This window comes from Epinephelus fuscoguttatus, linkage group LG16, assembly GCF_011397635.1.
Source record: "Epinephelus fuscoguttatus linkage group LG16, E.fuscoguttatus.final_Chr_v1".
NCBI lineage: Eukaryota > Metazoa > Chordata > Actinopteri > Perciformes > Serranidae > Epinephelus > Epinephelus fuscoguttatus.
Window position 1 is genome coordinate 725100 of NC_064767.1, and position 13978 is coordinate 739077.

At 41.2% G+C, this 13978-nt stretch overlaps 1 protein-coding gene across 3 annotated transcripts in view; it reads left to right on the forward strand.

Moving 5' to 3' along the window:
* The window catches only part of si:dkeyp-121d4.3 (uncharacterized), a 39879-nt gene extending 26783 nt beyond the window's left edge, over window positions 1-13096 (forward strand). For 2 of the 3 annotated variants that reach the window (XM_049600878.1, XM_049600879.1), the window contains exons 20-22: window positions 94-205; window positions 4749-4811; window positions 6061-13096. In XM_049600878.1, coding sequence (XP_049456835.1) covers window positions 94-205; window positions 4749-4811; window positions 6061-6659 — 774 coding nt within the window. In that variant the 3' untranslated portion in view covers window positions 6660-13096. The remainder of the gene's footprint in view (window positions 1-93; window positions 206-4748; window positions 4812-6060) is intronic. The other variant, XM_049600880.1, reaches the window with a different exon arrangement.
* Window positions 13097-13978: the final 882 nt, after the last annotated feature.

Sequence of the window (13978 nt, forward strand, 5' to 3'; positions counted from 1 at the left end):
ATGTATTCCCAGGTAGTCTTGACATACAGTACCGAAAGACCGTTATGTTCAGCTGTGTAGGATAAAGCTTTTGTATGTGTGTTTGTGTTGCAGCTGGATTTGTACAACCAGAGGGTTTTGGAAAAGAGGGAGCAGCAATACAAAGATTGGCTAGCTCGCAGGAAACAGAGTGGAGAGTGGAAGGATGTCCCACCAAACCCCCCAGGTATCAGATCTTATTCAGTTACATACATACAATATAACGACCAACCTTTGAATTACAGGATTATGTGATGTAAGCACCAATCAGCCGAAACATTAAAACCACAGATGAAGTGAATTACATTGATTGTTTCATTACAATCCGATGTTCCTCTGGGAAACTGTTGGTCCTGGCATTCATTTGGATTCCACTTGACATACTTCACCCACCCAAACACTATTGCAGACCAAGTACCATCACTCGTGGCAGCAGCACTTCGATGGCAGTGGCCCCCTCAGAGCAACACCATGAAAATCTGCTCAAGAATCACCCAAGGAACGGGACAGACCTCGCCTTCAAATTCTCCAGATCCCAATCAGACCAAGCATTCATGGGATGTGCTGGGACCCCAGAGGTACTGCTGATCCTGAGTCAGGCCTCCTTGGATCAAACATGGCTCTGACCTGTTAAAGCATAGGCAGAGGAACTCTGGGGATGTTCTGCATTGTCTGGCACCAGGGTGTTGGCGGCTAATCCTTTGAGTCCTGTGGGTTGTAAGGTGGCATCATGGCACATCCCATGGATTTGGGATCTGGGGAATTGGAGGTCAGGGGGATGCCTTGAGCTCTTTGTTATATTCCTCGTGCCATTCCTGTGCAGTTTTCACAGTATGGCATGGTACACTTCACTACTTCACTTCACCTGTCAGAGGTTTTAACATTTTGACTGATCGGTGTAAGGTTATGTTCTTGGCGTGCTCGACATTAAGTAACAGCTGCATGCTATTTATGGTCCCTTTAGGGCTAAAGATGAACACACTGTTTTCTTCTGTGACTAGACAGGTATTTTGAGCAAGCAAATGTGAAGAAGCTAACATGATCGAAGTATCACCGAGCTCTGTTTGGATCTAGCTATGATTAAGAAGGCCTAATTACCCCATTAGGCCTTGTGGTAGACACCAGTCTAGTGCGGTTTCTGCCTCTCAGTTGAGGTGGTCTTGCAGTCTCACCATCAATTTCTACAAGGTAGGAAGTGCTTTAGAATTCAGCACAGGATTTCACTCAACGGCCGAAGCTACACTAATGTCTCGTGGATTATTATAATGTATCTTTTTTTATTCACTCTGTGATAGAGATCAACAGTTAAAGCAAGAAGGTTTGTCCTGGACATGGCCTTTCTTGTGCTCTCCCAGGTCAACAAACATGTGGTTGCATTATTAAGGAGCTGCAGTCAGCTACAGCAGAACTTCTGACGTAGTAACAGAGCTCCCGCACATAGATACCGCTACACCTCGACGTGGAGCCATAAAACTGTCTTGAGGTTACCTAGCCTTAACGTGCATTGCAGTGCTACAAACCTCTGTCATTCATCTGCCGCGCTCGTTAGCTGAGCCTAGTGGCTCGCCCCAGCGATCAAGAAAAGAAGCCAACTGCAGTCTCAACTCCACAAAGTAACATCTTTTTCCTCTTCATATGGTGACACCATTGGTATCTAGATCATGAAGGATTCAGATAGACGTGTATTTAGTAAGGTAAAATACTGTTTGAAATTTCTAGATGCCAGTGCCGATGCAATATGAGTTTCAGTCCTGATACCGACACTGTATTTTCTGATACTTGGTTAAGGTTTACGTAAACTAAACTATGAAATTGATCAAAGGTACCTGACAGTTTTCAGTACTTTATAGGAACATTTTGGGCATTAATAAAAAATGTTGAAGGTATGACACCCAGTCCTGGTAGTTAGCTAGACATGTAATTACTCTACTACTTTTCAAGCAAGGTAGTTTCAGTAGGTTTGGGTATTCCGTTTCCAGAGTAATTACTGTTACAATCATCGGTCAGCGGTTACCCACTTCTACAGAGTCTGAGCCAGGTCACAGTAAAGCTGTTAAGGGTAAGTCAAGTCAGCAGTGTAGCTGTGATTTCAGGATATCCAGAAATGTGGCATTTTAACAGAAGATCCAGAAGACTCCTCGTCATCGTGGCCATGAAAAGTAAAGCCTTTCTGATTCCTTTGCAGTGACAGAAGTTAGTGTTGTACACATTTGGATATCCATTATCAAGACTACGATTCTACTCCGTTGGTATTTGTTAGCAGTGTTGTAGTCCAGTCACCAAACCTCGAGTCCAAGTCGAGTTTCAGCCTTCAGTTTGAGCCCAAGTCCATGTCACCGAGTTGATTAATGCAAGGCCAGATTAGAGTCGTCAGAATAATGTTGAGCGGCGGAGTCATGACCGAGTCCCTGAGGTAAGGATGGCATGTCTGAAGACATTTCCACATCACTGAAGACATTTTGGAACTGTAGACAGGTTTCTTATTTTTATCCGGCAGATTAAGTCAGCAATCGCTGGTGATGTAGCTTCCAATCTATGACACTAACGTTAGCTCAGGAAGCTAACGTCGAATGCTTTCAACCTCATGTTTTGGTCATTGGTCAGATATCTATCTTTAACTTTGACAAAATCATTAACACAGTAAGTAGTAAACTTTGTATCTGCAACCAGTAAATACTGCTTTTGAAAGATATGGTCAATATGAAGAATATGATGAGTGATGTTACTGTAGCATCATGTCCAAGCTAATTTTGTTAAAGTCTAGCTAAAGTATATCACAGACATATCAACCTATATTACCCTCTGAACATTATAACTGTAAACTGGGACCTTTGTATCCTGAGCTGTGAACTAGCTTGTCCTTTTAGTCTGAAGCTGATGTTAGCTCAGGAAGCAAAGTTGAGAGCTTTCATCGCCATGTACGGGGCGTCGGTCAGATATTGTTAACTTTGATAATATTGATAACACCGTAAGTGATCAACCCTGTGTCTACAACCAGTAAATGGTCATTACTAAGAATATGTGACGTTACTGTAGCATCGTGTCCAAGCTCATTTTGGTAAAGTTTAGCCAAAGTCTATCCCACATGTATCAAACCTAATTACCTTCTAAATGCTGTAACTGTAAATTAGGACCTTTTGTATCCTGAGCTTTGAACTAGCTTGTCCTTGCAGTCTGAAGTTAACATTAGCTCAGGAAGCAAGCAAGAGCTTTCACCCTCATGTCCGGGTCGTTGGTCAGATATCGTTAACTTTGACATTGACATTATACAGTAAGTGATCCAATCAATACCTACACCTGCTTTGAATGATATAGTCAACATTAACAACATGTTGAGTGACATTATGTAGCATCGTGTCCAAACTAATTTTGTCCAAAATTGTATAAGTGTAGCTCAGATTTTTCCCATATGTATCAAATTAAATGACCTTCTAAACGTAATAACTGTAAATTGGGACCTTTTGGATTCTGATCTGTGAACTAGCTTGTCGTTTCAGTTTGAAGCTAATGTTAGCTCAGAAAGCTAACATAGAGAGGTTATACCACAGGGGTCAAGTATTTAATGTCATGATAGCTATTCCATCGTGGGCATATGCTTTAAGTAATATTACGAAGAATCTCGTCCAAGCTAAATAGGTTTACTTTACAATAAAGTTAGCACATCACATGAGTATTTTAAGCATATTAATTTTTTGGATTCTGGGCTGTGAATTCCCTTTTCTTTTCAGTCTGTGAAAGAAAGAACGACCTACGCTAGCTCAGGAAGCTAACGTTGTAGGTTTAACATCATTTAGGTGTCAGATGGATATCGTTAGCTTTGGCAGTTTGAGGCACGACTCACTGTAGTCTGTCATCGGTATGGTAAGTAACTCTGTAACTCTAAGTGACTGTGGCGCCACGTTTACATGTAGTGGTGATTATTCTTAACCAAATAAACTATAAAGTAATTTGTAGCCTCCACAGGCCAAATTTTTCCACGTTTTAATAAGTTAATTTAACAAGTGTAACGCGTACGTATTTTTAACTACAGTACCTGTAAATGGAACCCTTGAAATTACGCGCTTTTAACTAACCTGTCATTTCAGTTTGAGAGCTAATGTTAGCTCAGGGAGCTAACATAGAGAGCCTATAGCATTGTATCATTATTGTTATCTTTAGTAGTTCGTTATTTACGTTTAAGTTTTGAGTCAATGACTGAGGTACTCAGATTAGATTTGAATGTGAGACCACGATTCAGGAGGTTCTTTGCTAGGTCATTGTTCCTGTTCATAACATGTTTCGATGGTTTATAATTCAGAATACGATGCTAACAGGTATTAGAGGTATTGTTGGGCTCAAGAATGTCACCCAGATTATGTTTTTAGTCAATTTTTTGCTTTTGTTTCAGTCTGAATCAGCACAAACTACGACTGTAGTGTCTCAGTCGGTGTTTGAACTCAGTTCCATCATCCAAACGTCAGTAGGCCATCCGTCATTCCTCTCACTTCTGTGCATTTAAAACCGCCGTGATCACACAGCGAGTCTCATCTTTGCTTTTACATGTGCTGCTCAGGTAACTCCTGCTTACATGTCACGGTCCTGTGGCCGTCACAGGACAAACAACCAGACTACCAGTTTAGATCAGACTGAGGTGGAGACAAGGGGGTCCAGTATGGAGTCAGCGAACAGAAATGGAAAATGATAAATGACCTAAAAAAAAGGTGTAAGATGATTTTTTTTAAATGTTACAGATAGATGGGCCATTTCATCAACTTTTCAACCACACATCAGTCCATCACCAGCCTCCCAATGCAGTGAGTCTTTACAGTTTGATAATTATTACCAACATTATCATTTATAAATCAGTGATATACAACATTTGAAATCTAACAGACTTCTTTCAACCCAAAATACATTCATAGTTAAGTCTGTTTTTACTGGAGACATCACAGAATGGTTTTCATTTAAGATTTAATTCCATTTCCTTTCTCTAAATGAAATACTGGATTTTAGATGAAATTCAGACCGTCAGAAGAAAAGTTTTGGAGTAAGACAACGTTTGTTAGTATAAAAGTATTATAGTGGAATATGAAGTTTTTAATGATAAGATCAAATGGGTTTTTTAGTAGGCAGTTTTGTTGCATGTTGTATTTCACATAGTCAGCTTTGACAAATGGTTGTTGTACATGAACTCAGCAGTTAGCTAGGGACGCCATATAAACCCTCAGATAAAAGTTGTTCACTGTGAGGGTAAGTGTTTTATTTTGAAGAGACTCAGAGGAGCTTGAAATGGAAAAGAAAAGTTAAACATTGCAGAATGGCAATATTTGTTGTCTTGACGTGAAGGTAGGTGATCGTTTTGGTCTTTTGATTATACTAATTGATCATGCTGAGATTTTTTTCCCTTCTACAAACAGCACATAACTGTCTAAAATGACTCATTACTAAAGTCACAACAAGATTAGTCTTCCTCCTATTTAGATTAGTACATTTTGGGTTTTCGCTACATGAGAAAGTTTAAACTGTAAAGAATAAAATTGATTATTATCTGATCCAGTTACTTGAGTCAGTGAAATGATGATTGATGTGTTGAGCTAGAAGCTTTATTCAAGACGATGTTGCTTCTGATTTTATGAAGTGATACAGCACAAAATCAGCATACAGGTATTTGATAGAAACAGCTCCCAACAGGTTGATTATGTAGTATGGAGTTATTGGATCATATAGGGAGATTTTACCATTAAAAGTCTGTGGCTGGTTTCACAAAGATCAGCTTGCTTTGGTCCAACAGTGAGACCTCGTAGTGCTGTGGACGTCTGTCCTTTTTCCTCCGGTTTCTTCAATTTTTTGCCTTCAGTGGATGTCCTGAAAGAGCATTTTTAATATTTGTTCAGTTGTTTTTTGACATTGAAAACAAATTCTGTGACCAGTTTAGCAGATCTCTGTGAAACCAGCCTGAGAGTTAACGTACAGTCCTTCAGTGCAAGAGACAGTTTGGGATCAGCTGGTGCAAAAACATTTTACAGCTTTGTAACTTAGAAATGCAATCTGTTACATTTCCAGGCACGCCCGTCACCAGCGAGCCCAAGAACGTTTGGATCTGTGGTCATTCGCTGGTGTACTGGGCCGAGTCACGGGCCAAGTCTCCGGAGGTAGGTATGCAGCTGGGTATGGACCCCAGCAAAGTGGCCATCTGGTGGAAGGGCACCCAGGGCATGACGTGGTCCCAGCTGCTGCCCCAGCTCCACCAGCTGAAGGTCACCTGGCCCAACCCAGACATCCTCATCATCCACCTGGGTGGCAATGACCTGAGCACTGACAGCCCTACCGACCTGCTGGCCTCCGTCAAGAAGGACCTGACATCCATGAGAAGCATCTTCCCGCAGTGCGTCCTTGTGTGGTCCAACATCCTCCCTCGGAGGGTGTGGCGCCACTCGCCTGACAATCATGAAGTTGATCTGGTCCGGACCACAGTGAATCGCAGGATTCAGAACATCATCTCAGAACTGGGCGGCACCTCGCTGACCCATGACAACATTAGGTGCGGCGCAAACACGGGCTTGTATCGGGCTGATGGCGTCCATCTGTCCCCCAAAGGCATCGATGTTTTCAACCTGAACCTGCAGGACTTTCTGGAGAAGTGGGAGGCGGAGTGGAACTAGAGAAAAGCAAAGAGGCGTAAGAGTTACTTTCTGTTTTTATGTCGTCTCTTTTATTTCTGATGCTAGCTAGGTAGTTAAATTGATTCAAACAACTACAACTTCATTCAAGTTCATTAATCTCCATGTTTAAAGGATCCAGTTCTGTTTGTAGTTTTATCAGAACATGTAGGAACTTCAGTCGCAGCTGTTACACATGAAAAACATGTTCGTCTCTCATGAAACAATAAAGTCGATAAACACTGTCGCATCTCACTATGTTCGTCTTCTTAATGAACGCAGTGTCTGTTAATGTTACACAACATCTTTAGCAACACAGTTCAGACTGAAGGTAAATGTGATTTACAACATTTTATCATTCATCGTGTCATTTTTGGTTTTAGGTGGAAAATAAAAAATGATTTATTCAGGGGTTTTTTTTTAAATGTTTTTAGTTAGTGCTGAATGATGCGACTTAGAATTTCTGTGAAATCCAAATTTTGCTAAAATTAAAGCGTCATATCAGCCTTGTTGTTAAATACATTATCAGAATACAGTTAAACTAATGAAGTAAATACTAAAATAAAGCTCGTCATGTGCCATACATAATTCATGTTTGTCGTTTTCAGACTTCTCTAAAGAGAAATTAAAAATGTTTTTTGTGAAGTTGTTATTTTGGAGTGTTCAGCTACTTTATACATGAAATATATATTGTTTTAATCATAGTGCAGCCATACTGTCATTTTAAAAGCTTAAGTTTTCTCTAAAATGATTTTTATTCACTACAGAATATATTTTAGAAATTATATCTGATTGGCATGTTTGCATTAATTTAACGTTGACTATAAAAATAAGCACAGTTTATTTTTTGGTAAAATAAAAAATACCTGTAAAACACAAATCATTGAATCATAATTCAGTTCCTGTTCTGGTTTATATCTGTCATTATTAGATAAAACAAGCCGAAGAGATATGCAGCTTCTGCTCTCCGTCAGTAAAAATGCTCCACTGTCAGTTTATGTGTCTCTAACAGGTGTCTAAACGAGACCTCAGAATGTCGTCACGGCGAACACGACTTTACAACCTGCTGTGGTGGTGACGTGATGTGACCGTGGTGTAGTTTGTTTACAGCCTAATGTTAGCTTTTGTACTTCTTCTGATTGAATTAATTTTTCAATAATCATAAAGTTCCTCAGTGAAGATTATCTGACTGAACAAAACCTGAAGGATCAGAAACATTTGTTTATTTGCTTATTTTCTGCAAGACTCCAGAATCCAATTAAAAAAAAATCTTGTTGGCTTTTTGACGAGGGAACCAGGGTGATGCTAACGTCAAGGTGATGTTGCCATATTTAACTTATTGTGTTGAGGTTTGGGGAAACGCCTACAAAACCACCCTACAACCATTCTTCATACTGCAGCAAAGAGCCGCAAGAATCTGACACAGTGTTGGATATGGGGAACACACTGATAACTTGTTTATGAAGTTAAATGTATGGATCTGGTGGATTTTAAAACTGCTCAAGTCAAAGCAATAAATAACTTATCTATCAGTTTGTGGAAGGCAGTGGGTGGAGAAATCAATCAGAGTAAAGACATCAGACAGTTTAAAAAGAGCTACAAAGAAGATCTTCACAAAGGAAATGATTACAGAGAATGTAAAGCTCACTCAGGGTCAGACTGTTGTCACTATTCACACACACACTAGTGTCATCTATACTCTGAGTACGCTCTGGCTGTAGATGACTGAGTGGGGACGCTAGAGGGCGCCAGGTGCTTTTCTTTTTTGCAGTGTAGTTTTTCTAAGTCACAAAGAAGACGTTGCTAAGAAGGATCATGTTTTGGGAAACTCAGCCCAAAACATTTCAGAACTGTATTGGCTTGTAGCTACATCGCCTAAGAGACAGTGGATGGAGTTTAACCAAGGGACTGTTAGACTACAACTTGACAAAACAATTGAACGGCAGAGAAAACATGCAACATGTCTTCTACAGTGGAGTCACTCGCTGTCAGGCAGCTAAACATTTTACAACTACAGTGCTTGGATACAAATAGAACATTTGTAGAGCTACAGGATGATGTCGAGTCTGTCGCCCACCGCAGACCTGGTCTGTCCACAACAAAAGCTTCCTCGGGATAACAATGGATATCACGTCACTGGATATCATGTTACTGGGACTAAAGATCTACAGAAGCGCTACGGCTTAATGTAACGTTACAGCACTGTGGTGAGGCCAGCAGGTCGACTGTAACTTGGTGAGAGACGTGTTTCATTAAGATGCTCTGGTAAGAATTGTTCATATATCTCTGTCTGACTTGACTATGGTTTATTGTTCAGGGTTAAAATGTTTTAGTGAATAGGAACTTCAGTTTGTGAAGGAATACTGCATGCTGTGCACCATTTTAAAACCTGGCTGAAAATAACGGAGTAACGCACTGTTTGGTAACGGTAGCTGAGTTACTGAATTTAAAAACTAACGCGTTACTAATAATGCATACAACAATGCCTACAACATGACCTCCAGCAGGCTACTGGTGTGCATGTTTCTGACCACACTGTCAGAAACAGACTCCATGAGGGTGGCATGAGGGCCCCACGTCCTCTAGTGGGACCTGTGCTCACAGCCCAGCACCGTGCAGCTCCATCATTCACCAGAGAACACCAGAACTGGCAGGTCCACCATTGGCACCCCGTTCTCTTCACGATAAGAGCAGGTTCACACTGAGCACATGTGACAGGCGTGAAAGAGTCTGGAGACGCCGTGGTGAACGTTAACAACTTCAATCAATCAATTCAATCAATCAATCAATTTTATTTATAAAGCCCAATATCACAAATCACAGTTTGCCTCACAGGGCTTTACAGCATACGACATCCCTCTGTCCTTAGGACCCTCACAGCTGATCAGGAAAAACTCCCCAAAAAAACCCTTTAACGGGGAAAAAACGATAGAAACCTCAGGTAGAGCAACTGAGGAGGGATCCCTCTTCCAGGACGGACAGACGTGCAATAGATGTCGTACAGAACAGATCAGCATAACAAATTAACAGTAATCCACATGACACAATGAGACAGATAGAGAGAGATGCTACCTGTGACATCATCCAGCATGACGATGTGATCTGATCTCATCAGATGTGTGACTTAAGTGTTCCCTTAATTTTTCTGAACAGTGTGTTTCTGTCACAGTTTGATCAGTGATGGATTAGTATAGTTTTAGATCGGGGTGGGATATGACAAGCAAAATACTTCTTCCTGCTCCTTTTGGGACATGAAATGCTTATTTATATTTATCATTGTAAGTCTTTTAATGATTTCTTATTTGTCTCTGTTTTGTAGGTTTTTTACTTTAATATATTCTATTTAATTTATTATTATTTATTTTTTAAATTTTTAAATGTTTGAAACAAATCAAATCAAAAATCAAAGGCTGACCTAAAGAAAATGTCCCTGCATCATTTCATCACTCCGTTGTTTTAGTGGCGTTACAGTTGGTGGAGACAACATAAAGACCCATTAAGGACTCGAAACCCAAAGTTAAAGACTGGGGACCCGCAGAATAGTGACTTGGTTCCTCCTCTGGCCTTCAGAAAGAAGCTGACAGGAGACGACGTGCATCAAAGACCAGTTGGACAGGAAGTGTGGACAGTTTTTTGGTTTGTGTCTTTGAGGACACCAGGAACGTGTCAGGCTGTTGACGGAGAACTTTCCTAACACTTGCTGAAAACACAGAATCCGTCCATGTGGTTTAAGTTTATTTACTTTATTAATCCCCCTGAGGGGAAATTCAATGTTTTCACTCTTGCTTGTCAATTACACACAGGTCCGAAAGACACACACATGCACAAACAGGACCTATACATGCACAAAGTGGAGAGATGTCAGAGTGAGGGGGCTGCCCTTGGTCAGGCGCCCCGAGCAGTTGGGGGGTTCGGTGCCTTGCTCAAGGGCACCTCAGCAGTGCCCAAGAGGTGAACTGGCACCTCTCCAGCCACCAGTCCACGCTCCATATTTTGGTCTGGACGGGGACTCGAACAGGCGACCCTCCGGTTCCCAACCCAAGTCCCTATGGACTGATATAAAAACAGTTTTACAGCTGAACTCTGCGGTCACGTCACTCCACGGAAGTTTCTGAGCTGTGTTGTACCTGTCAGAGCCGACCAGGTGAGTGTTTGTTGTCTCGGCAGGTTCCAGCTCAGGTGAGGGTCAGGACGACTCAGCAGGTGAACTGAACAATGACTGTCCACAGAAACGTAGAGAACATGACCCTCTGTCCATCTGATCTGGTTGCCTTCAACAGGAAACTTTATCCAAAGAGCCTCCGGACTCACCTGGAGACAAACGTCCTCATCACCTGTTCACCCTGTGTGGTGTCTTCATGTGCTGTATAATATGTATATTTGTTATCACCAGAGTTGTAGTTCAGTCCTGCAGGAAGTCATTGAAACTCTGCACAGTAATAGATTTCTGACCCCCACCAACGTCCCAGACTGTCTCCAGATTCCGACCTCAGCTCTGCGGTCAATTAATTCAGGAATAGACAACGTAGAAGAATTAAATTCTTATAATGAAAGTCATTAAAACAGATGTTGACGCAGGAACTCTCCGCTGTACAGGACCTCAACATCAGGTAAGTTCACTGCCTGTTCCCTAAATTTACACTAGCATTACTTTTCTTTTAAACTGTTCAGTGAGGTGGAGTCTCTCTGTCATCAAGTAGATGGTTTACAGACTCGAGCCACAGCGGCTGAACACTGATTCACTGTGGAGTTGTGTTGGGATGACCAGGAGGCCAGCAGACGATCTGAGGTTCATATCTAAGGAGCCTGTGTGAGAGATCGGCTGGTCCCAGGTCAGTCAGTGATTTAGAAACCAAACAGAGAATCTTAAAATCTGTCCTAAATCATCAGGGAGTGCCATTGCCAATGAAAGGGTGTAATGGTGTTTGGGTGGGTGTAGTGTGTCAAGTGGTGTCGACATGAGTGCCAGGAGCCAAGGTTTTCCAGAAGAACACGGCACTGTAACAAATGTTCAGTGTTATTCACTTCATCTGATGGGTGCAGTCTGGGCTCTCAGTCTGGTCTGCGTCAGTGTTCCAGCTGCATCCTCGACACGTTTTGTGTTTTTAGGTCAATCAAATGAGAGAGCGTCACAGCATCGAGCCCAGAAAAGTTTTTCTGTTTCAGCCTGAGAGAGAAACAATCTGACCTCGGTGATACTTCTGAGGTGACGAAAAGGCCACAGGTCAGAATCCAAGATAACTCTGAGGTTTTATATTCAGAGTCCCCACGGTCACGAAAGTCCTGGAAAAGTTATGAAATCAGAAGATTTTCCAGGCCTGGAAACGCAGAAGTTTTGAATCTACATTGTTTTGGCAGTTTAAAATATTTTCATGAAAATATTTCATTGTTTTCATGGAAATATTTTAAGCATGTCGAACATTATGCAAAACATGTATCACCTGTTTCTAATCTCGTGCTGCACTGTGTGAGCGTGGATTGGATCTTTGGGGGTTTTTTATCCCACAAAAGGAGCGCAGAAGTTTCTCAAAGTTGTAATAGGTGCTAGTTGGTAGCAGGTCAGTCCAAACTGAGAGTGAAGATAGAAGAGCTCACACTTTGCTTATCTGTGGGTATGTGTTGTCCAAAGGCCTGCCCATTTTAGACATCTAAATAAGTTATTAAAAGGTTTTTAAATTCATCATTATGGAATATTACTGTGCATGGGAACATCTCATGACCTCACATCAGGAGCCTCTCGTGTACCTGACAGATTACTGGTGTCAAAGAATGTTACAGAAATACTGATGTAAGAACTGTTTTCTTTACTACTCAAAAATCACTTTTTCCATTAAATGTTAGAGAATGATCATAGTTTGAATGTACATTAATTTTACAGTAAAACTAAAGTATGGCGTTAGAGCTGCTAATGCTAATGGGCATGTAGCTACTTCCATGTTTCAGATGATACGTCATGTTAGTCGTCAACCAGTGAAGATGAGTTTTGTCCATTAAAATGTTCAATGTGTGGGAACTCTGGTGTTTTTCAACTGTCCACATACTTTTGGCCACATGTGCCTCTAATTCATTCAGAGCTGAGTTATTAGAAGTGGATATTAAATGATGTGTGTGGATCTTTCTTCTGTTTGATTAAAACCTTGATGTTTCATCCTGAGAATCTTCGTCTGTTTAAACTCATGTTTGTTAATGTGTTCTCAGAGTTTACTCAGAAGGTTCAGGTATCTGCCGTCTCCTGATTTAAATGGGGGCAGCTGTGACTTCAGAGGTAGAGCAGGTCGTCCACCAATTGAAAGATCAGCAGTTTGATCCTGGGCTCCTCCAGGCTACACGTCAAAGTATCCTTGAGCAAGATACTGAACCCCAAATTGCTCCCGATGGCTGTTCCATCTGTGTGTGAGTGTGTTAAAACTGAGTAGCAGGTGGCACCTTGGAGGTGGAAGCATTCATTCATTCACCTTCTAATCGTTTCATCCTCTTGAGGGTCACGGGGGGGCTGGAGCCTATCCCAGCTGACATCGGGCGAGAGGCAGGGTTCACCCTGGACAGGTCGCCAGACAATCATTCATGCTCACATTCACACCTACGGTGGATTTAGAGTTTATCAATTAACCTAGTCCCCAATCTGCATGTCTTTGGACTGTGGGAGGAAGCCAGAGTGCCCAGAGAGAACCCACGCTGACATGGGGAGAACATGCAAACTCCGCACGAACCGGCAACCCTCTTGCTGTGAGGCGAGAGCGCTAACCACCACATCACCGTGCCGCCCCGGAGGTGGAAGCATGTCAAGAAAAAAAAATAAATGTAAACAATGGGGAGGAGCATAAAAATTTAAATGGTTGTATTTTGTTTTAATTTACTGCAGATTTTTAAAGAAAACATGACTTCCAAACTTACCGTTTCCCTTTTACAGTTTCCTATTTGCAATGACTGATTTTATTTTGACAAGGCTTTTTTTTTTTTTTTTTTTTTTAAACCTTGGTGTGTTTGAAATGTTTCCTTTAAAAATGGCCAGAATTACAGAATTTATCACAGCTGGAAACTAAATTTAAAAAAGTAATAATTAAAAAGAAACCTTTAAAGAAAAATGTTTAAGGGAAACATGCCCTCCGCACCCAGTATTTTTTAGATTCCTCAAATTACTCCGTTTATAGCAGCAAGAAACAAAATGTAAAAAAAAACGTTTAAAGCAAACATTTCTAAAGGAAACATGTCCTCTAGACCTGCTTTAAAAAAAAAAAATCAGCAACATGAAACTATTTATCACAGCCAGAAACTAGAAACAGAAATTACCTTTGGATTTTCAGATTTCTGACGGTCCTTGA